The following is a 22129-nucleotide window of genomic DNA, read 5'->3' on the forward strand; positions in this document are numbered from 1 at the left end:
TGCACCACGTACGTTCTGGGTGCTCAACAGTGACATGTGGCCCGGGGACCCCAGTGGATAGCACAGCCCTCAATGAACCTGCTGTTCTAGATGTCTCACCATGGATGCTAATGAAATTTCTTATTACCAAGGCATTTCTAGCTCCTGTTACTTTACTTATAGCACAATGATTCTAAATGATCCCTCACACACTCTCAGGTAGACCAGACACACACACAATCCATAACTACAATGACACACAATCAGTAGCACAATCATACACACACTGTAGGAGGCCGAAGATGCCACCCCAAAAACACTCAGCACCGCATCCCTGGACCCTGTGCGTTGTCTTATGTGACTTGGCAAAGGAGCTTTTCAGATACGATAACGGCGTGTGGACTGACACTGGGGAGATCACCCTGGATGCCAATCTAATCACCTGAGCCCTGAAACGTGGAAGACTTTCTCTAGCTGGAAGCACAAGAGAAACGTGGCAGGAGAGGTCAGAGAGGTTCCAAGCATGAGACAGGTTTGAGGCACCGTTGCTGGCTCTGAGTTGGTAGAGCCCATGGGCAGGGACCACGGAGAGCCAGAGAAGCATAGATGGAGAAAGACAGTGAATTTTCAGGGCAGTGAAATTATTCTGTCTTCCACTGTCATGAGGGATAGAATACATTATGTATTATGCCTCAGATCTCAGGTCCTGGGGAAGCAGTGGGAGGGGCACCTGCAGTCCATCCGCAGGAGTGACTCTTCCTAAAGAGCAAGGGCATAGGTTAGCCCCCAGCAGAAGGGGTGGAGGTTAGACCACTCCGGTGAGATTAGAGGATGGCTGATAACAGGATAGTGGAGATTAACTCCTGGGAGGATGTCAGAGGACCCTCCGCTGCAGGAGGACACGAATCAGCCCCTATAGTAGGAGCACGAGATAGCCCACTGCAGGGAGGGTGGAGGTTAGCCCAGTGAGAGGAGTGGAGGTCCCTTTCAGCAGAGTCAGCTCAGGATGGACGCACAGCCAGGAGGAGGCAGGAACCTTAGTCCTACAGCAGCAAGGAACAGTGATCTGCCGACAATGTGAGTGACCCTGGAACGAGTTTCTCTTCAGAGCCCCCAGGAAGAGCCCAGCAGCAATGCTTGGATTCCAGCCTGTGAGTCCTACAGGACAGAAACCGGCCAGGGCCAGCGAGCCTCTGACCTGTAGACTCCCCGCTCATCAAGTGTGTCTTTGGAAGATGCTACTTTTAGCGTTGTTATGGCAGCAACGCAAAGGAAATACACATCAACACACACACACACAGTCCCACGTCATGGGTGTCTTTTCCTCATTGTTTATTTCAACAAGGGTTATAAAATGTAGAAAAATAAACATTTTCCTGGAGGTGAGTTGGGTTTACACACACAAATACATAAATAGCGATTGGGTGGCAATAAATTAAGACAAGTGGTTAATTGATAAATAAAATCTCAGCTTGCATGACTGGTGGGAGAGTCAAACACACAGGTCCCCGCTGGCCACACATTTCAGGTCCCGCGTGAGGAGGCGGAAGAGGTTGAAGGTGACAGAGGCCTCGAGGCAGCCAGGGGACTCCTGTAGGGAGGAGGGGATGGGTCAGGGGCTGTCCAGGGTCTGGGCTCCTAGTGGCTCCCCAGACCCCAGTCCCTCTCTTCCCGGGTCACTCACCTTTTCTGGGGCCTCCTGGAGCCGGTGCAGCCAGTGGTGGAGGCGGCCCCGGGGCCTGGGCCCTGCCGTCGGCTGAGGCTGGATCTGTGGGCAGAGGAGAGCCGTGTGTGAGGCGGGGCCTGGGCCACCACAGGGGAAGGACGCTGCTCAGAGCCCACAGACCTGGGTGCCTGGACCCCGAGGACTCACACAGGCCCGGAGCTGGGAGAGGATGTGGTGCAGGGTGTGAAGGGGCTGGTCCAAGACATCCACCAGGGCCGAGTCAGCATCTGCGGCAGCCTCCAGAACCTTCAGCGTCAGGGCCAGCTCAGCCTCCAAAGCCACGGGGCGCTCCCTCACCTGGGGAGAGGTGAGAAAGAACAGGTGAGGGGGCAGGTGAAGGGAACAGGTAGGGGAGGAGGATAGAGAGGAACAAGTGAAGGTGACAGGCACAGGGGAGAGGGCACAGCCAGTGTAGTCAGGTGGGAGCAGAGGGAAGGGGGAGCAGGTGTGGGGAGAGGAGCGAGAGAGACCAGGGAGAAGGAGAAGGTGAAGGGGCCACTACAGAGCCAGGTGAGCGGGGTCGGGAGGGCAGGCGTGGGCCTGACTCCCCCTCTCACCTGCAGCTGCCTCAGGTCCCAGGTCCTGGGGAGGAGGCGGGAGTGGCACTTGCAGTCCTTCAGCAGAAGCGACTCTTCCTAGACAGTAAAGGCACAGGTTAGCCCCAGCAGGAGGGTTGGAGGTTAGACCACTCTGGTGGGCTTGGAGGATGGCTGACAACAAGATAGGGGAGGTTAACTGCTAGGGGGATGGTAGAGGACCCTCTTCTACAGGAAAACATGAGTCAGTCCCTACAGTAGGAGCATGAGATAGCCCACTGCAGGGAGGGTGGAGGCTAGCCCAGTGAAGGAAGCTGGGAGTAGGAAAGCATGGTGACCCTTGGAGTGGGGGTAGAGGCTAGCCCATGGCAAGAGGGCAGGGGGAGACTCACTAAGGCATCTTTGGCCCTCTTAAAGGCCTGCAGCTCCTGTGGAGACAGGGACTTGAACTGGGCTATGTGGCAGCCCCTTGCATCCGGGAGAGCCCCGCGGAGCCTGGTGACAGGAACTGCTCCAGTCACGGTCAGCACTGCGGCCATCAGCACCAGCACTGGCATGCAGCCCCCGGTCATGTCTGTGTCACAGAGAGAAAGGGAGCTGAGGGGATGGAGAGGCTGCCCCCTGAGGGCAGGGGCTGCAGGAGCTGAGCACGGACAGAGATGTGGGACTCACCTAGTTTCATTCCTGATCTCTGGTCTTTGTCAGCAGAAGAAACACTCTGAGCCTGTCACCCGGGGTCCGTTTGGGTCTTGTTTGGAGTCTCTGTTCTTTTCCGTCCGCTCTTCTGGATCTCAGACTGTGTCCTGGCCTCGACTCTTTCTGTCAGTTTTGAGCTCTGTTTGAGATATAACTCCTGCCTGAGCTCCATGGGGCGGCTTTTATCCCTGACAGAAGGGCAGTCCCAGCTGATGTGGGAAAAGTGAAAACACAACCTCAGGTAAGACACTGGCCACCAGGGGAGCCCCAGGCTGGGAAAGCCCAGAGCAGGGCAGGGCCAGTGAGCCAGGTGAGCAGCTGTAGGGAAAGAGAAACTGATGGAGTCTCAGGGATTACCTACAGGAAGGTGTGTTCCCAAGAGGATTCCATCTGCTCTGCTCTTGTTGGTGTAGTTTAAGACAGGGTCTCACTCTGTCACTAGAGTGCACTCTACTGGGGGTAGAGTATGACATGACTGCAAACATAGCAATGAATGGACAGCCACCCGGTAATATTGCTCCTAGTATTCTCGGAAGAAGTCTATGCTATTACTCCCAATATCGCAGGGAGGGTACAGCTCTTCTGTGATATTGTTCCTAGTATCCGGAAGGGGAGAGGATGATAATAATTCGCAGGCTGTGTTCACCCGCCCTGTGATATTGTTATTAATATCCTGGAAGGGAGAGGATGATATTACACTCTGTACAGCAGGAGGCGTACACCCAGCCTGGGATATTGTTCCTAATATCCATAGCTCACTGCAGCCTCAAACTCCTGGGCTCAAGCGATCCTCCTCATCCAGCCTATTAAAGTGCTGAGATAGGCCGGGCGCGGTGGCTCAAGCCTGTAATCCCAGCACTTTGGGAGGCCGAGACGGGCGGATCACGAGGTCAGGAGATCGAGACTATCCTGGCTAACACGGTGAAACCCCGTCTCTACTAAAAAATACAAAAAACTAGCCGGGCGAGGTGGCAGGCGCCTGTAGTTCCAGCTACTTGGGAGGCTGAGGCAGGAGAATGGCGTGAACCCAGGAGGCAGAGCATGCAGTGAGCTGAGATCCGGCCACTGCACTCCAGCCTGGGTGACAGAGCAAGACTCCGTCTCAAAATAAATAAATAAATAAATAAAGTGCTGAGATTACAGGCCTGAGCCACCACTCCTGGTCAATATATATACATACATATTTTTTGAGACAGGGTCACGTTCGGTCACCCAGGCTGGAGTCCAGTGGTGCAATCTAGGCTCACTCCAACCTCCACCTCCTGGGTTCAACCAGTTCTCTTGCCTCAGCCTCCCAAGTAGCTGGGATTATAGGCACGTACCACCATTCCGAGCTAATTTTTATATTTTTAGTAGAGGCGGCAGCTCACCAATTGGCCAGGCTAGTCTCGAACTCCTGACATCAAGTGATCTGTCTCGGCCTCCCAAATTGCTGGGATTGCAGGCATGAGCCACTGTGCCCAGTGGCCTTTCTTTCTTTCTTTTTGAGACGGAGTCTTGCTCTGTCACCCAGGCTGGAGTACAGTGGCACCATCTAGGCTCACTGCAACCTCTACCTCCTGGGTTCAAGAGATTCTCCTGCCTCAGCCTCCTGAGTAGCTGGCATTACAGGCATGTGCCACCTTGCCCAGCTAATTTCTGTATTTTTAATAGAGACAAGGGTTCACCATGCTGGCCAGGCTGGTCTCGAACTCCTGACCTCGTGATCCACCTTCTTCGGCCTCCCAAAGTGCTGGAATTACAGGCATGAGCCACCCAGCCCGGCCAAGGCCAATATTTCTTAATTGCCCAGGCAAGCAAGGACTCAGGAATATGAGACGCTGCTCAAGAATTGAGGTGTGATGAAGGAGTTGAAGGACACCACATGGGTGCTGTTTTTCTTAGGGACGTTCAGGCAGTGATCAAGAGCATGGGTCTTGGAGCTGAAGGGTCTGGGGTTCAAACCTGGTTCTGACCCTCACTAGTCGTGTGACCTTGGCAAGGAGGGGTGCATTCAGCAACACAGATTGCTAATGCACAGATTTGGAGAAAAAAATTAATAGCACAATTGTTTTTTTCTATTTATGTGAGTGATTATTTAATGGAATCCACTCATTAAGGCCATGCCAGGACTTCAGCTGGAGAGTTTAAAACGTGATCTCAATGTACACTATTCCGCCACAAGGCAAGTATACTAACCCATCCTACAGGTGAGGAAATATAGGCTCAGAAAAGTAATTTGCCCTGAATTACACTGTAATTAACTGGCAGGGTCAGAACTGAAACTCAGGCCACCTGAGTCCCTGGCTCAGCCTCTTTTTTTTTTTTGCTGTAAGGCGCCTCTTACAATCATCATACGGAAAACAACCAATGCAATGAAAACACTCTTTAATAACTGGCAATACATTTAAACCAGGAGACAGAATAGCAAATACACAGGAATTTAACAAATACAAACAACACACATTATGGAATCCAAAGAACCACAGTCAGTTAAGGACTCTTGGGCCTTTCACTACCAAATCCCTCATGGGTTGGTGTCCCTTAGATGCCTGATCCAAGAGTCACGGATTCACAGAATCTCAAAGATGGCTGTGGGGCTACAAATCCGGGGTTAGGACCTGGTGTTGGCGGTGTCCTGGTAACCACACAAGGAGGAACTGGTCCCTGTTGCCTGGGGTCAGCGACAGTTTCCAGACCTCAAGTCTCTTTCTGTCATAGCAATCTTTGGAGGGTCATACAATACACCCCAAGCAAATATCGCTGCTTCCTGGAGAACTGCACCCTCTTCCCTGTAGAAGGACCTACTCATCTTGTATCTGAGACAGTGGACCCAAGTCAGGCTCAAAGCTGCAAACAAGTTCTCGTGCCTCAGCACCCATTGGCTGAGAGCCTTGTCTGGTCACTCCAATGGGCGACAAGAGCCGCTTTCGGCAGCCAATGGCGTGGAGGTTTAGGTGGTGCCGGAGGGGGCGGGTCGGAGGCAAGGCCTCCAGCGTTCAGCCTGCCTGAGCTCCCACGTGAGCAGGCGCAGGAGGTTGAAGACCACGCTGACTTCGCGACACCGAGGTGAGTCCTGGAGCCCGGGAGGGAGCGCAGCGGGGCTAAGCCAGGCTCTTCCCTCCCAAGAAGACCCATCCAGTCCCGCCGCTCCCAGCCTCAGTGTCAACCTCGCCCGATCCTCCCTGCAGGCTAACCCTGTATTGCCTGCTGCACTCACAGCTCTCCGCGGTTTATGACGCCTCCTCGGGGCCCCGGGGACCTTCCTGGAGGAGCCTGGCCGTGCCAGCTCGAGCTGGAGGTGGGACACGAGGCAAATGGAGAAGGCGAAGAACGGAACTCCCCTCTGCATCTGCCCGTGGCCCTGCCAGCCGCAGACCCGAGCCTGGATTTGTGGACACCCAGAGGACCCGAATCCGGTCTGGATCGGGTTTTCCGCTAAGCGGGGCAGATTCGCACAGCGCTGGGACTCGTCGTGGGCCTGAGGATGCAGAGAAGCTGGCGAGGGCGAGGGGCGGCGGGGCGCGGCCTGGGCGTCCGCGATGCTCCTGGCCACGTGGCGGAGCCGAGCGGGCGTTAGAGGGGTCGCTTCCGGGCCCTGCCTCCCCCGCCCGCTTCCGGGCATCACCGACGGCCCTGGGGGATCCCTCCTGGGGCGAAGGAACAGTTGCGCCGCCCCCAGCTCAGCGCCTCTTCCTCCGCGGAACAAGCGGCGCTTATCGCGTATGGCTGGGGCCCCTCGCCAGGGCTCCTAACCTCTGCACGGTCTGGGATTCCTGGACGTGGTTGGGGACTGGCCGCGTAAGGTCGTGTCTGACGTATACTGAACCGGGGAGCTCCCCGAATGCGTGAACGGAGGCTGAATTGCACCCCGCGCTCCCCTGGCAAAGCCCTGCGCCCCCGACCTGGAGCTGAGTCTGTCCGGCAGGGCGCCCTTCAGTGACTGACCCTGAGCCTGCGTTCGCGCTGACGACTGGGACTGCGGGGGGTCTCGTGGTGGGAATTGTGGGTGCTGACATGCGAGAGGCGCCTGCTGGGCGCTAGGACGCAGGACCCCTCGGGACAGGGACGGGTTTGTGGGAATCCGGCGGGGCCAGTGTACCGGGGGCGCAGAGGCTGGGCGGTCACTCACGTAGCGGACCCTCAGCCCCTTGACCGCCGCCAGCGTCCGGGGCTCCAGCGAGCAGTAGCGCGAGAGCAGGCAGCGCCGGGGGGTCGACGCGCCCACCATGCACAGGACCCACAGTCCCGCGGCCACCGCGGCCCAGACACTCTCTGCTCTCTGCTCCAGGCCGCATCTCTGCTCCTGAGGGATGTCAGGGAAGCCAAAGAGAGGGTCCCGCATGTCTAGTCTCCCGCCTTGGGTTAGGCTCAGGGGAGGCGCAGCACACACAGGAGCAGAGAGAGAGCGGGAGCCGGCCGCCTCCTCGCCTTGGCCTCTACCCTCACTCCTCTCTGCAGTGCACCCTCTGTGCCTCGTGCTGCAGCAGGTGCTGCCGTCCACTGTCCCCTGGGAGGTGTCCAGAGCAGTCTCCACCTGGGCAACAGTGCCTCGACGGTCCATGGTGGCTTTTATGTGCAGGGCTGAGAAAGGGTTTGCAGTTGGTCCCTGTCCTGGACAAGATTTCAGAACGTCATTGCTGGCCCCAGGCCTCTGGGATCTCAGTTGGGGTGTGAGGACTTTAACCCACCTTGGGCCTGTGCCAGGGATGGCCGGCCTCCAACTCTCTAGCCTAAGCCAACTGCTTGTGTCTGTTTTCTGGACATCTGTTTGTCTTTCTTTGCCTCTGTCTGATCTCTCTTCTGTACTCTAGGAATGAACCGAGACACTTCTTCCTTCTCTTTGAAGCTACAGGCTTGGCAGAGCTACCAAATCATTTAAATGGTTGCCCTCAGGTGTTCACACCTGGCTTTCCAATGCTGTCTGCTTCCTCTTTCTCTGCTTTCTCATTACATTTCTGTTTGTCTGTCCCTGTCTTTGTATCTTTCTTTTCCTTGTCAATGAATGAGAAGAGTCACACTCTGTAAAAAAACACTTGAAGAGACTTATTCTGAGCCAAATATGAGTGACCAATGGCCTGTGACACAGCCCCCAGGAGATTCTGAGAACCATGTGCCCAAGGTTGTCGGGCCACAACTTTTTTTTTCTTTTTTTTCTTGACAGGGAGTCTCACTGTATCGCCCAGGCTGGAGTGCACTGGCACGAACTTGGCTCACCGCAACCACAACCTCCCAGGTTCAAGTGATTCTCCTGCCTCAGCCTCCTGTGTAGTTGGAACTACAGGCATGTGCCACCATGCTAACTTTTGCCTTTTTAGTACAGACGGGGTTTCACCATGTTGGCCAGGCAGGTATCAAGTTTCTGACCTCAGGTGATCTGCCCACCTCGGCCTCACAAAGTGCTGGGATTGCAGGCATGAGCCGCCACGCCTGGCCCACAACTTGGTTTTATACTTTAGGGAGACATAAGGCATCAATCAATACATGTAAGATGTACATTAGTTCCATCCAGAAAGGCAGGACAAGTGGAAGCCAGGGTGTGCTTCCAAGTCATAGGGGTATTCAAAGAGTTTCTGATGGGCAATTGGTTGAATTATTATCAATAGAAAGGAATGTCTGGGTTACCATAATGGGTTGTGGAGACCAAGGAAGGAAGGAAGGGAAGAAAATGCAGAGATCTTGTGCACTCTTTACCCAGTTTCCCCCAATGGTAAGATCTTACAAACCTCCAGTCCAATACCACAACCAGGATACTGATATTGATACAATCCACCTATCTTATTCAGATATCCTGTTTCACTTGCATTGAGTGTGTGTGCAGATGAAGCCTCCAGATAGCCGGCTTCAGAGAAAATAGATTGTAATTTCTAAAATATCAGACTTAAAGGTCTCTTCTATTGGTACTTCCAAAAGGAAGGAGGCTATGATGAGGCTTGTCCCACACCCCCTTGCAATTATGGCCCGAACTGGTTTTTCAGGTTAACTTTGGAATGCCCTTGGCGGAGAGGACAGGGTCCATTCAGATGGTTGCAGGGGGCCTTAGAATTTTATTTTTGGCTTACACCCTGAATACTCCCCCTTCTTTTCTGTTTTGTTTCTTTTCTTTCTTCTTTTTTAGAGACAGGGACTCACTGTCTCTGGGCCCAGGCTGGAGTGTAGTGGTAAGATGACAGTTCACTGTAACCTCAATCCTGTGGGCTCCAAGGCTCTTCCTGCTTCAGCTGTGAGTAGTCCCTAAGTAGCTGGAGCTGCCGGCACCCACCACCATGCCCGGATAATTCTTCTTTTTTATTTTTATTTTTGTAGAGATAGGGGTCTCACTGTGTTGCCCAGGCTGGTCTTAAATTCCTGGCCTCAAGCTGTCATCCCACCTTGGCCTCTCAGAGCACTGGGATTACAGGCGTGGGCCACTGCACCTGGCCCCCTCTCTCTGGTTTTTGTTCATCTGTGTCTCAGAGGAGCTGTCTCTGGTTTTCATATTATTATATGAATATAATATTTATTCATTTGCCACTTAATAAAGCATTGTTAGTTTGCTGTTGAAAATCGGAATTACAGACATGTTTTTCTCAACTACTGTTAATAATAAATATATATATATATATAATTTATAGCTAATATATACTCAGCACTTCCTGGTTCCATTCTAAGCTCTTCTCATGTAAATATCTGGTTTTTTTCCCCTCCTCAGCAACTGTTAGGTAGTTGACTGCTTATTGGCTGACATTTTATAGATGAAAGAATGTGGCACAGAGAGGTTATGAATGAAACACGAGCTCATACAGCTTGTAGGTGTGAAATGGGGATTTGATCCCAGACTCCCTGGGTTATTGTTGGCAATGCTCTGACATCTCTCATCTGTATGACTGATCTATCCCATACAGAATAACCTGCATATGTTTTTTGTTTGTTTTGAGATACAGTCTTGCTCTGTCCCCAGGCTGGAGTGCCTGTGGTATGATCACAGTTCGCTGCAGCCTCAACCTCCTGGGCTCAAGCGATCCTCCCATGTAGCTGGGACTACAGGCATGCACCACCACGCCAGCTAGTTTTTAAATTTTTTGTAGAGACAGGATCTCAGTATGTTGCCCAGGCTGGTCCAAACTCTTGGCCTCAAGCGATCCTCCTGCCTTGGCCTCCCAAAGTGTTGGGATTACAGGTGTGAGCCACTGCACCCAGTCCTAGGTATGTTTTGAGTAAGTCAGGCATGCTTCCTACTTGAGACCACTTTGAATTAATTCTAATTAGGTTTATTTATAAATATTGATAATGAAGGGTAACTAGTGACTTTTTCATGGTTATATGTCTTCCTCAGCATGGATATGAGAAAATTGTTTTATGGTTTCCCAGTGTATATTTTCCTATTCAAAGGCATAGAGGTTTTAAGAACCAGCAAAACCTGGCCAACATGGTGAAAGCCCGTCTCTACTAAAAATACAAAAATTAGCCAGTCAGGTGGCACGTGCCTGTAATCCCAGCTACTCAGGAGGCTGAGGCAGGAGAACTGCCTGGACCAGGGAGGGGGAGGTTTCAGTGAGTTGAGATTGTGCCACTGCACTCCAGCCTGGGTGACAGAGCAAGACTGTCTCAAAAAAAAAAAAAAAAAAAAAAAAAAAAAAATTTCACAAAGTGTCCATGGAGTATACTTTCCAAGCTTCTATCACCTCTCCCCAATCTTTCCTGGGATCCCCCATTTCAGTTGGGGAGCTAAATAGTTTTGGGAAGATGATTTAACCCCCTCCCCATCCTTGGGATGGGGTATGTGATCTGGCTATAGCCATTTACATCAGTTTGTCTTCCTAGCCGCAGTGATTAAGTTTGTGGTGGGCTTGTGACCTAATCCAGTTCAATCACAATGATCCTCAGTTCTGAACATCTTGGGAAAAAGATGCTGCTTTTTTTTTTTTTTTAATCTACTGAAGAAAAATAAAACCTGAAGCCTGAAGCCTGGGAGGCTGCTAGACCCATCTTGGATTTACAAGAGTAAACAGGCTTTCATCAGCATAAGGGAGACCTGAAATATTTAAAAGCAAACAAGCAAACAAACTGAGGCTGGGCGCGGTGGCTCACGCCTGTAATCCCAGAACTTTGGGAGGCTGAGGCAGGCAGATCACCTTAGGTTAGGAGTTCGAGACCAGCCTGGCCAACATGGTGAAACCCCATCTCTACTAAAAATACAAAAATTAGCCAGGCACGGTGATATGCACCTGTAATCCCAGCTACTCAGGGGGCTGAGGCAGAAGAGTTCCTTGAACCCTAGAGGCGGAGGTTGCAGTGAGCTGAGATCATGTCACTGCACTCCAGCCTGTGTGACAGAGTGAGGCTCCATCTCAAACAAACAAACAAAAAACCAACTGGGAGGTTACTGATGTCTTAAGCTGCTAGATCAAACTTAACCTGAAGCCTCACCACTAACCCTAGGCTTCTCAGTTTTGTTAGCTCATAAATTCTCCATTGTTCAAGCCAGCATGAGTTGAGTTTTTGGTTATTTACCACCCAAAGGGTCCTAACTGATAGATACCATGAGGCCGTAATAAAATTATATATGTCTCCAAAGACTGAAGAACTAGAAGGAAAATTAGTAATGGCAGGAAGAATGGAGGGCCATGGATTGGTTGGAGGAAAGTACCAGATGCAAATTATTGGCAATCAGTGATCCAGCTCTGAGCGCCACAGTGCAGGTTATTTGCAACAAAAAATTAAATTTAATGCTGTCCCAGTAGAAAGGTGTCTTGTGATCCACTGCTTGAGACCTCTATTCTGTTACAAACACTACTTTGGGAATTTAAGAAATAACAAAAAGCTTTGGAGAACATTTGTGTGTGAGTATAACTCAATGATGATCTAGGAACTGGATCACTCATACATTGCTGGTGGGAACGGAAAACTGGTGTAGCCATTCTGAAACACAGTTCGGCAGTTTCCTGTAAAAGTAAATATGCAACTCCTAGTCAGCCCAGAACGGTATGCCTGGACTTTCATTCCAGAGAAATGGAAACTTATGTCCATGCAATAATATAGTTATTTGCTTTGCAAATGTTCATAGCAACTTTATTTGTAATAACCCAAACTAGAAAGCCCAGTTGTCCTCCAAAAGGTGTGTGGTTACACAGATTCTGGCAAATATATACCATCAAATAGGAATGAACTATTGATATATGCAACAAGTTGGATGAGTATCCAGAGAATTATGCTGAGTGAAAAAAGCCCATCCCAGAAGGTTACATATTACATATATATTATATATATAATACAAACAATTATATAAAATATATATAATACAAAAATTATATATATATATATATTTTTAAATTGAGAGTCTCGCCCTGTCACCTAGGCTGGAGTACAGTTGCAAAATCGTGGCTCACTGCAGCCTTGACCTCCTGGTCAAGCAATCCTCTCACTGCAGCCTCCAGAGTAGCTGAGACCACAGGCACATGCTGTGAGTGGCAAGCCAGCCAGGTGCTGAGGCAAGAGGCTGAAGGCACAAGCTGTTCCAGTATAATAAAGAAGATAATTACAATAAGAAAAGTTATACTAGAAATAGGATATAGATATGATTATATATGAATATTATCAATCATTAGTTTGTAGTATTACTCTGTTTTATTATTATAATAATTTCCGTTTTATTATTATAATAATTTCTGTTTTGTAAGTGTAATCTAAGAGCAACCAGACCATACAGAGTCAGGAGCTAAAGGGACACTGTGAGAGGCGACCAAAAGACAAGAGTGTGAGCCCTCTGTCACACCCGGATAAGGGCCACTTGAGGGCTCCTTGGTCTAGCAGTAGCGCCAGTGCTTGGGAAGGCACACGTTACTTAGCAGACCGGGAAAGGGAGTCTCCCTTTCCCTAGGGGAGTTGGAGAACACTCTGCTCCACCAGCTTATGTTGGGGCCTGACATTAGCCAGGCCTGCCCGCAGTCATCTGGAGGCTTAAATGTCTCCCTGTGGTGCTGTGCTTCAGTGGTCACGTTCCTTGTCCATTTTCATGTTCCGTCTGTACACCTGGCTCCTCTAAGTTCTTAGAAGATAGCAGTAACAGAATTAAGTGAAATTATTAAAGTCTTTGATCTTTCTGATAAGTGCATAGAAAAAATGCTGACGTATGCTGTCCTCCCTCTCCGCCTTGGCTACCAAAAAGGAAAAGGCATCCTGTCACGTGGACACGTGACTCACGTGACCTTATCAATCACTTGAGATGACTCATACTCCTTACCCTGCCCCCTTACCTTGTATACAATAAATAGCAGTGTGTCCAGGCATTTGAGGCCACTACCAGACTCCGCACATTGGTGGCACTGGTCCCCGGGCCCAGTTGTCTTGCCTTCTATTTCTTTGTCTCGTGTCTTTATTTTCCTATGATCTCTCATCTCTGCACACAAAGAAAAAACTCACAGGCCCAGTAGGGCTGGACCCTACAACATGCCACCATGCCTGGCTAATTTTTATACTTTTTGTAGAGACAGGGTCTCCCTATATTGTCCAGGCTGGTCTTGAATTCCTGAGCTCTAAGTGATCCTCTCACCTCAGCCTTCCAAAGTGCTGGGACTACAGGTATGAGTCACTGCACCTGGGCTATATAACATTTTTCAAATGAGAAAAATTTGAAAGTGGAGGATAAATTAGTTGTTGCAAGGAGTTAGGGAAAGATGGTGGAGGGAGGAAGGTGGGTGTGGTTATAAAAAAGGGTCAGGCACGTGGCTCACACCTGTAATCCCAGCACTTTGGGAGGCCAAGGCGGGCAGATCCCGAGGTCAGGAGATTGAGACCATCCTGGCTAACATGGTGAAACCCCATCTCTACTAAAAAAAAAAAAAAAAAAAAAATGCAAAAAATTAGCCAGGTGTGGTGGTGGGCATCTATAGTCCCAGCTACTCGGGAGGCTGAGGCAGAAGAATGGTGTGAACCTGGGAGTCAGAGCTTGCAGTGAGCTGAGATTGTGCCACTGCACTCCAGCCTGGTGACAGAGCAAAAAAAAAAAAAAAAAAAACCATGGCCCCGAGGGCGTTCTTAGTGATGGAACTCTTCTGTCTTTACTGTGGTGCATACATGAACCTATGCATGTGATGAAATTATATAACTAAATTGCATACAGTGAACTGTATGACTAAATACACGTGCAAGAATACACAAACACACTCAATGCAAATAAAGCTAGGGATATTTGAATAAGATGGGTGGACTGTATTAATGTCAATATCTGGTTGTAGTATTGGACTAGCATTTTGTAAGATATTACCATTGGGGGAAACTGGATAAAGGGTGCACAGAATCTCTCTTTATTTTTTCTTTCTTTCTTTTTCCTTTTGAGACAGGGTCTCGCTCTGTCACCATGCTGGAGTGCAGTGGCACCATCACAGCTCACTGCAGCCTCCACCTCCCAGGCTCAAGTGATCCTCCCACCTCAGCCCCCTAAGTAGTTGGAACTACGGGTGGGTGCCACCACAACCAGCTAATTTTTGTATCTTGTGTGTGGAGATGGGCTCTTGCTATGTTCCCCAGGTTGGTCTTGAACTCCTGGACTCAAACAATCCTCCTGCCTTGGCCTCCCAAAGTGTTGGGATCATCGGCATGAGCCACTGAGCCTAGCCTGAATTTTTGCTTATAACAGCATGTGAGTCTTTAATGACCTCAGTCTCAAACATTTCTGTTAAGAAAACTCAGGGGGAAAAAATAGAAATCTTCAGGAAGCAGATGACCTACTTGAACGTTTAAGCAGGGGAAAAGTGGGCAGGGTTAAGGAAGACACAAGAGGTAATGGTGCACCCAGAGGCCAGTAACAGGGGGAGCTGTTAGCACTCTTAGGCATGACAGGACAAAGACTGTGGCTGTCGATAGAGGATCACAGCCACTGTCAAACTCCAGACTTGCAGGGGGCAGCCAGCAAATAGAAGAATAAATACCCCCACCTTGCTGTCTGCCCTCCCTCAATCTCCTGTCAACACCTCCACTGGCTAAACACAACCATCAGCCAGAGGGCAGGCAAGCCTCAGAGGTACAGATCAGGAGGGGTCAGTGAACACCAGCACAGCAGCAAAGTGGCAGAGGGTAAGGACAGTGTTTTACAAAGCCATTGTCAGAAGCTCTAGAGAACAGTTTCTCCCGGTGCAGGGACTCTCACACCTGTAATCCCAGCACTTTGGGAGGCCAAGGCGGGTGGATCACTTGAGGTCAGGAGTGCCAGACCAGCGTGGCCAACATGGCAAAACCCCATCTCTACTAAAAACATAAAAATTAGCTAGGTGTGATGGTGGGTGCCTGTAATCCTAGCTACTTGGGAGGCTGAGGTAGCCGGATTGCTTGTATCCGGGATGCAGTAAGCCGAGATTTCGCCACTGAGTTCCATCCTGGGTGACACAGCGAGATTCTGTCTCAAAAAAACAAACAAAAAGAGAAGCTCTAGAGGTTGGATTAATGTACTTTTTAAGAAAGTCTCACAAATGATCTACCCAACCAGCAACTGAAGAAGCAGTGAGCTACCATTTCCTTCATATCCAGTGAGTTTGTTTTGTTTTACTGTTTAGTTAGGTAGAATTCATTCTCCTTGTAAGAAATTGAAATATGGCCAGGCACAGTGACTCATGCCTGTAATCTCAGCACTTTGGGAGGCCAAGGTGGGCAGATTGCCTGAGGTCAGGAGTTTGAGACCAGCCTGGCCAACATGGCGAAACCCCACCTGTACTAAAAATACAAAAATTAGCCAGGCATGCTGGCGCATACCTGTAATCCCAGCTACTTGGGAGACTGAGGCAGGAGAATCGCTTGAACCTGGGAGGCAGAGGTTATAGTGAGTGAAGATCGTGCCACTGCACTGCAGCCTGAGCAACAGAGCGATACTCCGTCTCAAAAAAAAAAAAGAAATTAAAATATTATTGATAAATTTAAATATTTCAATGATCATCTCCTCAGTTCCCATGCACTCTCCAGTGATAAGTAACTCACTATTAATCAGTTTGGGACATATCCTTGCACACTTTTTTATACATTTTTAAACATTTTATATATGATCCATATTTGAGATATTTGCATAATGCATGTATAGCTCTCTAGGAAATATGTCTGTGTGATTGTTTTCATTAGAGTTTTTACTTTGACATAATTGTGGATTCACATGCAATTGTAAGAAATACACAAAGAGATTGGTTCTTGGGAGGCGTGGGGAGGTGGGCGCGGGTCCCAGCGGTCATGGGGTCGGCCGCCTTGGGTCTGTTGGAAGGGCAAGTGCACAGTGGTCCCGGCAGTGCCATGTTGTTCTGCAGCTTCTTCGGGGGCGAGGTTTTCCAGAATCACTTTGAACCAGGTGTCTATATCTGTGCCAAGTGTGGCTATGAGCTGTTCCCCGGCCGCTCAAAGTACGCATACTCATTCCCCTGACCGGCATTCCCCAAGATCATCCACTCTGACAGCGTGGCCAAGCGCCCAGAGCGTAATCGTCCTGAAGTCTTGAAGGTGTCCTGTGGCAAGTGTGGCAATGCATTGAGCCACGAGTCCCTGAACCATGGCCCCAAGCTGTAGCAGTCTCGATTCTGAATGAATATTCAGCAGCTCGCTGAAGTTTGTCCCTTAAGGCAAAGAAACTTCTGCTTCCAAGGGGCACTAGGCGGGCAGCCCACATCCACCCCAGATGGCCACGGCACTAAGGCCACACGCTGGCCATTCTACCATGGAATTAGAGCCCTGGACATTGAGACAGGAAGGCAGGGCACAATGGCTGAAACATCAAGAAGGTTCCCAAGGCCCCAGCTCTGAACAAGATCTTGTTTCTTGGAAAAGTCACTTATTTGCTGATGGTTCCTGCCTTCTGGTTCCTGGGCCGTGCGGCCACACTGTCAGCTGACTCAGCCTCCTGCTCACTCGATAAGGCATCTCAGGGGTGTGGTCTGGGTGCAGTTGGTCTTTGAATGATGTTACGCCCCAACCTTCGACCTTTTCTTCCTGGTCCTGCCTCTGGACTCACCCCTGTGAGGCCCAATTCCAAGACAGACTCTCATCCTCACCAAAGCTTAGGCCCACATTTCCCAGGCTGCTTACGAGACAGAATGGAAATGGAGGCTGCCCCCACAGCTGCCCCGGCTCTGGTCGCCACATGATCCGCTGTGTCCAGGCCAGCCAGGTGATGATGGTCCATGACCCACCAGGGAAGTAGGCTCTTGTCCAAGAGGGGAGAAACCTAACCATTTCACAACCTGTGCAGAAGTAGCTTGGCTCACTCGGGCTTAGGAAAGTGACTGTCGCTTCATTACTTTACCTAGCATGGGGCTGGGGGCCTGCAGTTCACCTGCAGAGAGGTCCCCAAGATGTAACTGTGTCTTACTGTACATGCTCGGAGGTCTTCCCATAGAGGAAGGTGGGTGATGCTGAAATCACCCCCCTGCCCATCTTAAGCATCTTAAGTAATTACTTTCTGGAGTAATCAGGCGAAAATCAATAAACAAATGAAACGTGCAAAAAAAAAAAAAAAAAAAAAAAAAGCAAAGAGATACCCTGTACCCTTTACCCAGTTTCCCCTAATGGTAACATCTTGCAAAAACCATGGTACTATATCACATACAGAATATTGACACTGTGTTAGTCCCTTCTCATACTGCTATAAAGATGCTACATGAGACTGGGTAATTTGTAAAGGAAAGAGGTTTAATTGACTCGCAGTTCTGCATGGTTGGGGAGGCCTCAGGAAATTTACAATGATGACGGAAGGGAAAGCAGGCACCTCTTACATTGTGGCAGGAGAGAGAGACAGTGAAAGAAGGAGGAACTTCCAAATACTTAAAACACCATCAGATCTTGTGAGAACTCACTCACTATCACAAGAACAGCATGGGAGAACCACCCGCACGATCAGATCCAATCACTTCCCACCAGGTCTCTCCCTCAACACCTGGGGATTACAATTCAAGAGAGATTTAGGTGGGCACCCAAAGCCTAACCATATCACACTGATACAGACAAGATACAAAACACTCCATACCACAAGATCCCTTGTGTTGCCCTTTCTTTTTTTTTTTTTTTTTTTTGAGGCGGAGTCTCGCTCTGTCGCCCAGACTGGAGTGCAGTGGCTCAATCTCCGCTCACTGCAAGCTCCGCCTCCCGGGTTCACGCCATTCTCCTGCCTCAGCCTCCCCAGTAGCTGGGACTACAGGCGCCCGCCACCTCGCCCGGCTAGTTTTTTTTGTATTTTTAGTAGAGACGGGGTTTCACCATGTTAGCCAGGATGGTCTCAATCTCCTGACCTCGTGATCCGCCCGTCTCGGCCTCCCAAAGTGCTGGGATTACAGGCTTGAGCCACCGCGCCCGGCCACCCTCGTGTTGCCCTTTCAATAGCCACGTCCACTCTTCTCCCATCTGACCCCTTCCTTAACCTCTGGCAACCACTAATCCGCTCTCCATTTCTCTAATTTTGTCATTTCAAGAATGTTGGAATGGAAACATACCAGCCTGGCCAACAAAGTAAGACTGCATCTCTGGGGAATAAAAGAAAATTAGCCGGGCCTGGTGGCACGCGCCTACTACAGGTAGCTTGTGTCCCAGCTACTTGGGAGGCTGGGGTGGGAGCATGGCTTGAGCCTGGGAGATGGAGGCTGCAGTGAGCGGCAATTGTGCCATTACTATGCTCCAGCTTGGGCTACAGAGTGAGACCATGTCCAAAAAAACAAAAACAGCAACCTCTGTTCTGCAAAAGACACTGTTGAGGGAATGAAAAATCTACCACCCTACCAATCGGGAACTGGTTATTAAATGATCCTGCTGGAATGGAAGCTCTAATAGTGGTGTGGGGGTGGGGGATGTCTTCCGTTTGCCCCTCCTTATCTACTGTCCCTGCTTCTCCACCTTACTCTGGGCCCCAGGCAGAGGGGAGAGGAGGTCAGGTGTTTGTTCCCCAGGGCTCCTCCCTGCGCTGGGCCACCACTATTCGTCTGTTTCCTCCACGAATGTAAGTTACTCTCTCCTCCCCAAGTCAGGCAACCACATGCACACCCTCAACCCTCTCCCCTTCCTTCAGGCCTGTGGATGAGGCCCCTCACCCGTGCTGGCCCCAGGAGCTTGCACTAGCTCTCGTCATTTGCCTTTACTATCCAATCGCTTTATAAAGGCTTCTGGTATCAACCCCACCTCAAATTATCCTAAATTGACGGGGCCATCTGTTTCCTGCTGGGCCCTAACTGATACACTATAATTAAAGATGTGGGAGAATGCAAATGAGAGATAATGGTAAGACATAAAAAGCCAGCTACCAAACTGTATACAGCATGGTTCCAATTTGGGTGAAATTGCTCACAGAAAGGAAAACAAAAGGAGGAACAGTGACAAATTGTTAAAAAATATTTACCTCCAGGAGGTGAAATACAAGACTTACTTTAACTCTCCAAGTTGTATGTTTTGTATTGATGGAATCTTTTACAAGGAACAAGTGTCACTTTGGTAGTCAGAAAACATATGCACAAATAAACACATGGAAAATTCCTATGTATTGGGACAAATTGTTCCAGAAGTGGGATGAGGGATGAGAGGAGGATGGTGCAGTTATAGGTGATGCTTTTTCTCTTTTATGCTTTTGGGTACTTTTCAAGCTTTATCCACTGAACATACATGGCTAATTTTATCAGAAAAAGAAGTAGATTTTATGTTTAAACTAACAAAAAGAGATTGATTGAGACAGACAGAGAGACCCGGGTCAGGATACTTGTTGGAAAAAATGAATAAGAAAGATGGAGTCACACAAAGCCAGAGACAGGAATAGAGCGAGAAAGAGACAGAAAGCAAGACATAGGAGGAGACGCTGAAAAAGATAAGTAAGGGCAGTTATGGCATAGAGAATAAGCTTTGAAACTGGGCAGTGTGTGGGTTCAAGCCCCACCTCTGCCATTTATTAGCTGTGTATCTTGGAACAGTTCCTTTACTTTACTGGGCCTCAGTTTTCCACCTGTAAAATAAGGTAATAGAACCTCCCTTTTGTGTCTTTTTTATTTTTTGAGATGGCGTTTCACTCTTGTTGCCCAGGCTGGAGTGAGATGGTACGATCTCGGCTCACTGCAACCTCCGCCTCCCGGGTTCAAGTGAGTCTCCTGCCTCAGCCTCCTGAGTAGCTGGGATTACAGGCATGCACCATCACGCCTGGCTAATTTTGTATTTTTAATAGAGATGGGGTTTCTCCATGTTGGTCAGGCTGGTCTCGAACTCCCGACCTCAGGTGATCTGCCCGCCTCGGCCTCCCAAAGTGCTGGGATTACAGGCATGAGCAACCGTGCCTGGCTTGTGTCTTTTTTTTTTTTTTTTTTTTTTTGAGACAGTCTCTCACTCTGTTGCCCAGGCTGGAGTGCAGTGGCACAGTCACAGCTCACTGCAGCCTCAACCTCCCAGACTCAAGACATCCTTTCATCTCAGCTGCATGAGTAGCTAGGACTACAGGTGCGTGCCACTGTCAGAGGCATTTGAACCAGAGCGACTCCATCTTGAGTGAGGGCTAGGAAAAATGAGGCTGGGACCTGCTGAGCTGCATTTCCAGGAAGTCAGGCATTCCTAGCCTCTAGATGTTTACTGTTAAGGGAACAGATTGATAACGTTTACTAAACGTTAGACTCAGGAATGTCCTGAAATCCCGTTATCTTGAGAACAGAAGCATTCCTCATTTTGCTTTAAAGATAGTAATATCGGTTCTTGCAAAATATGGTAATTAAAATATTTAATCCTTTATCACAAACCCTTGCAGCAGAGCACATCGCCCCAAGATATTTTTTGTTATTCTATATATAAACAAGCATTGTACCTAGGGTGAGCCCATTCCTCTTATTTTCAGGAACACCCTGCTTTATCTATGGAGTAACTATTCCTTCACCACTATGCTTTTTTTTTCCTAGCTCTGTTGCCCAGGCTGGAGTGCAGTAGCATTGCAATCTTGGCTCACTGCAACCTCCTCCTCCTGGGTTCAAGCAATTCTCCTGCCTCAGCCTTCCGAGTAGCTAGAACTACAGGTGTGCACCACCACACCCGGCTAATTTTCTTGAATTTCTAGTAGAGACAGGGTTTTGCCATGTTGGTCAGGCTGGTATTGAACTCCTGACCTCAAGTGATTCACCTGCCTCGACCTCCCAAAGTGCTGGGATTACAGGTGTGAGCCACTGCGCCCAGGCACCACTTTACTTTTTAAAGTAAACTTGCTTTTGCTTTGCACTGTGGACTCGCCCCAAATTCTTTCTTGCACAAGATCTAAGAACCCTCTGTTGGGGTCTGGATTGGGACCCTTTTCCAGTAACACCACCATGCCCAGCGAATTTTTTAATCCCTTTTTTAGAGACAGGGTCTCACTATGTTGCTCAGGCCGGTCTCAAACTCCTGGGCTCAAGCAATCCTCCTTCCTCAGCCTCCCAAAGTACTGGGATTACAGGCCTGAGCCACTGTGCCCAGTTTTGTGTCATTTTTGACAATGAAACTGTCACCTGTAAATGGAGTTGTTTCCTTGCTCTCCATTGGTTGCAAAGAAAGAACACCCAATTGGAAACAAAAAGGCAAACAGATTTTATTCCTGGCTAGGATGGGGAAGGAGAGAACTCTCGCTCTAAAGACACCTTATCGCTGGGTGCGCTCATGCCTGTACTCACATCACTTTGGGAGGTCAAGGTGGGCAGATCACCTGAAGTCAGGAGTTTGAGGCCAGCCTGGCCAACATGGTGAAACCCCATCTCTGCTAAAACTACAAAAAACTAACAAGGCATGGTGGCACGTGCCTGTAATCCCAGCTACTCAGGAGGCTGAGACAGGAGAATCCCTTGAACCCGGGAGGTGGAGGTTGCAGTGAACCGAGATTGTGCCACTGCACTCCAGCTTGGGCAACAAGAGTGAAACTCCATCTCAAAACAAACAAACAAACAAACAAACAAACAAACACACACCTTATCGCCCAGCGGTGGGGAGCTGGGAAATTTTAAGGAGTTAGCTATGGGGTGGGATGGTATGTAAGCTTGTGCAGGGAGAAACTCCAGACGCAGGTCGGATCATAAGCATGCCTCTTCATATGATGTATGTCCAGCAAATGGTGAGCATATTTTCCTCCATGGGTAGGGAGTTTAGCATGATAATTATATACTAATGATCTAAAGGTAACCATGGGTCACTGTGTCTGGTTTGCACTTGTTTTGCCTCAGCCTTATCTTCCTCCAGTAATAAGCAAAGGAAGCATCCTGAAGATCCTGTGGCCTTTTGGGCCATCTGC

General features: G+C 49.4%; 1 protein-coding gene and 2 pseudogenes across 1 annotated transcript; 1 reads left to right on the forward strand and 2 right to left on the reverse strand.

Moving 5' to 3' along the window:
* Positions 1 to 1294: 1294 nt before the first annotated feature.
* LOC104676156 (interferon lambda-3-like) lies at positions 1295 to 3096 on the reverse strand. The gene is made up of 6 exons (XM_010380920.2): positions 2914 to 3096; positions 2634 to 2815; positions 2263 to 2340; positions 1853 to 2002; positions 1664 to 1747; positions 1295 to 1570 (listed from the first exon to the last, which is right to left on the reverse strand). Exons 1-6 carry the CDS (start codon positions 2921 to 2923, stop codon positions 1472 to 1474), a joined length of 603 nt encoding a protein of 200 aa, XP_010379222.2. The 5' UTR covers positions 2924 to 3096; the 3' UTR covers positions 1295 to 1471.
* Positions 3097 to 5869: 2773 nt separating this feature from the next.
* On the reverse strand, positions 5870 to 7261 carry LOC104676192 (annotated as a pseudogene).
* An 8875-nt stretch (positions 7262 to 16136) lies between these two features.
* LOC104676157 lies at positions 16137 to 16522 on the forward strand (annotated as a pseudogene).
* The last annotated feature ends 5607 nt before the right edge of the window (positions 16523 to 22129 follow it).

This window comes from Rhinopithecus roxellana, chromosome 12, assembly GCF_007565055.1.
Source record: "Rhinopithecus roxellana isolate Shanxi Qingling chromosome 12, ASM756505v1, whole genome shotgun sequence".
NCBI lineage: Eukaryota > Metazoa > Chordata > Mammalia > Primates > Cercopithecidae > Rhinopithecus > Rhinopithecus roxellana.

Bases quoted from the DNA above. Each gene is read 5' to 3' on its own strand.
- LOC104676156 (XM_010380920.2), bottom strand. The intron at 2,003-2,262 runs GTGAGAGGGGGA...ACCTCTCCCCAG, and splicing joins GGGACCTGAGGCAGCTGCAG to GTGAGGGAGCGCCCCGTGGC. The intron at 1,571-1,663 runs GTGAGTGACCCG...TCCTCCCTACAG, and splicing joins TCCAGGAGGCCCCAGAAAAG to GAGTCCCCTGGCTGCCTCGA.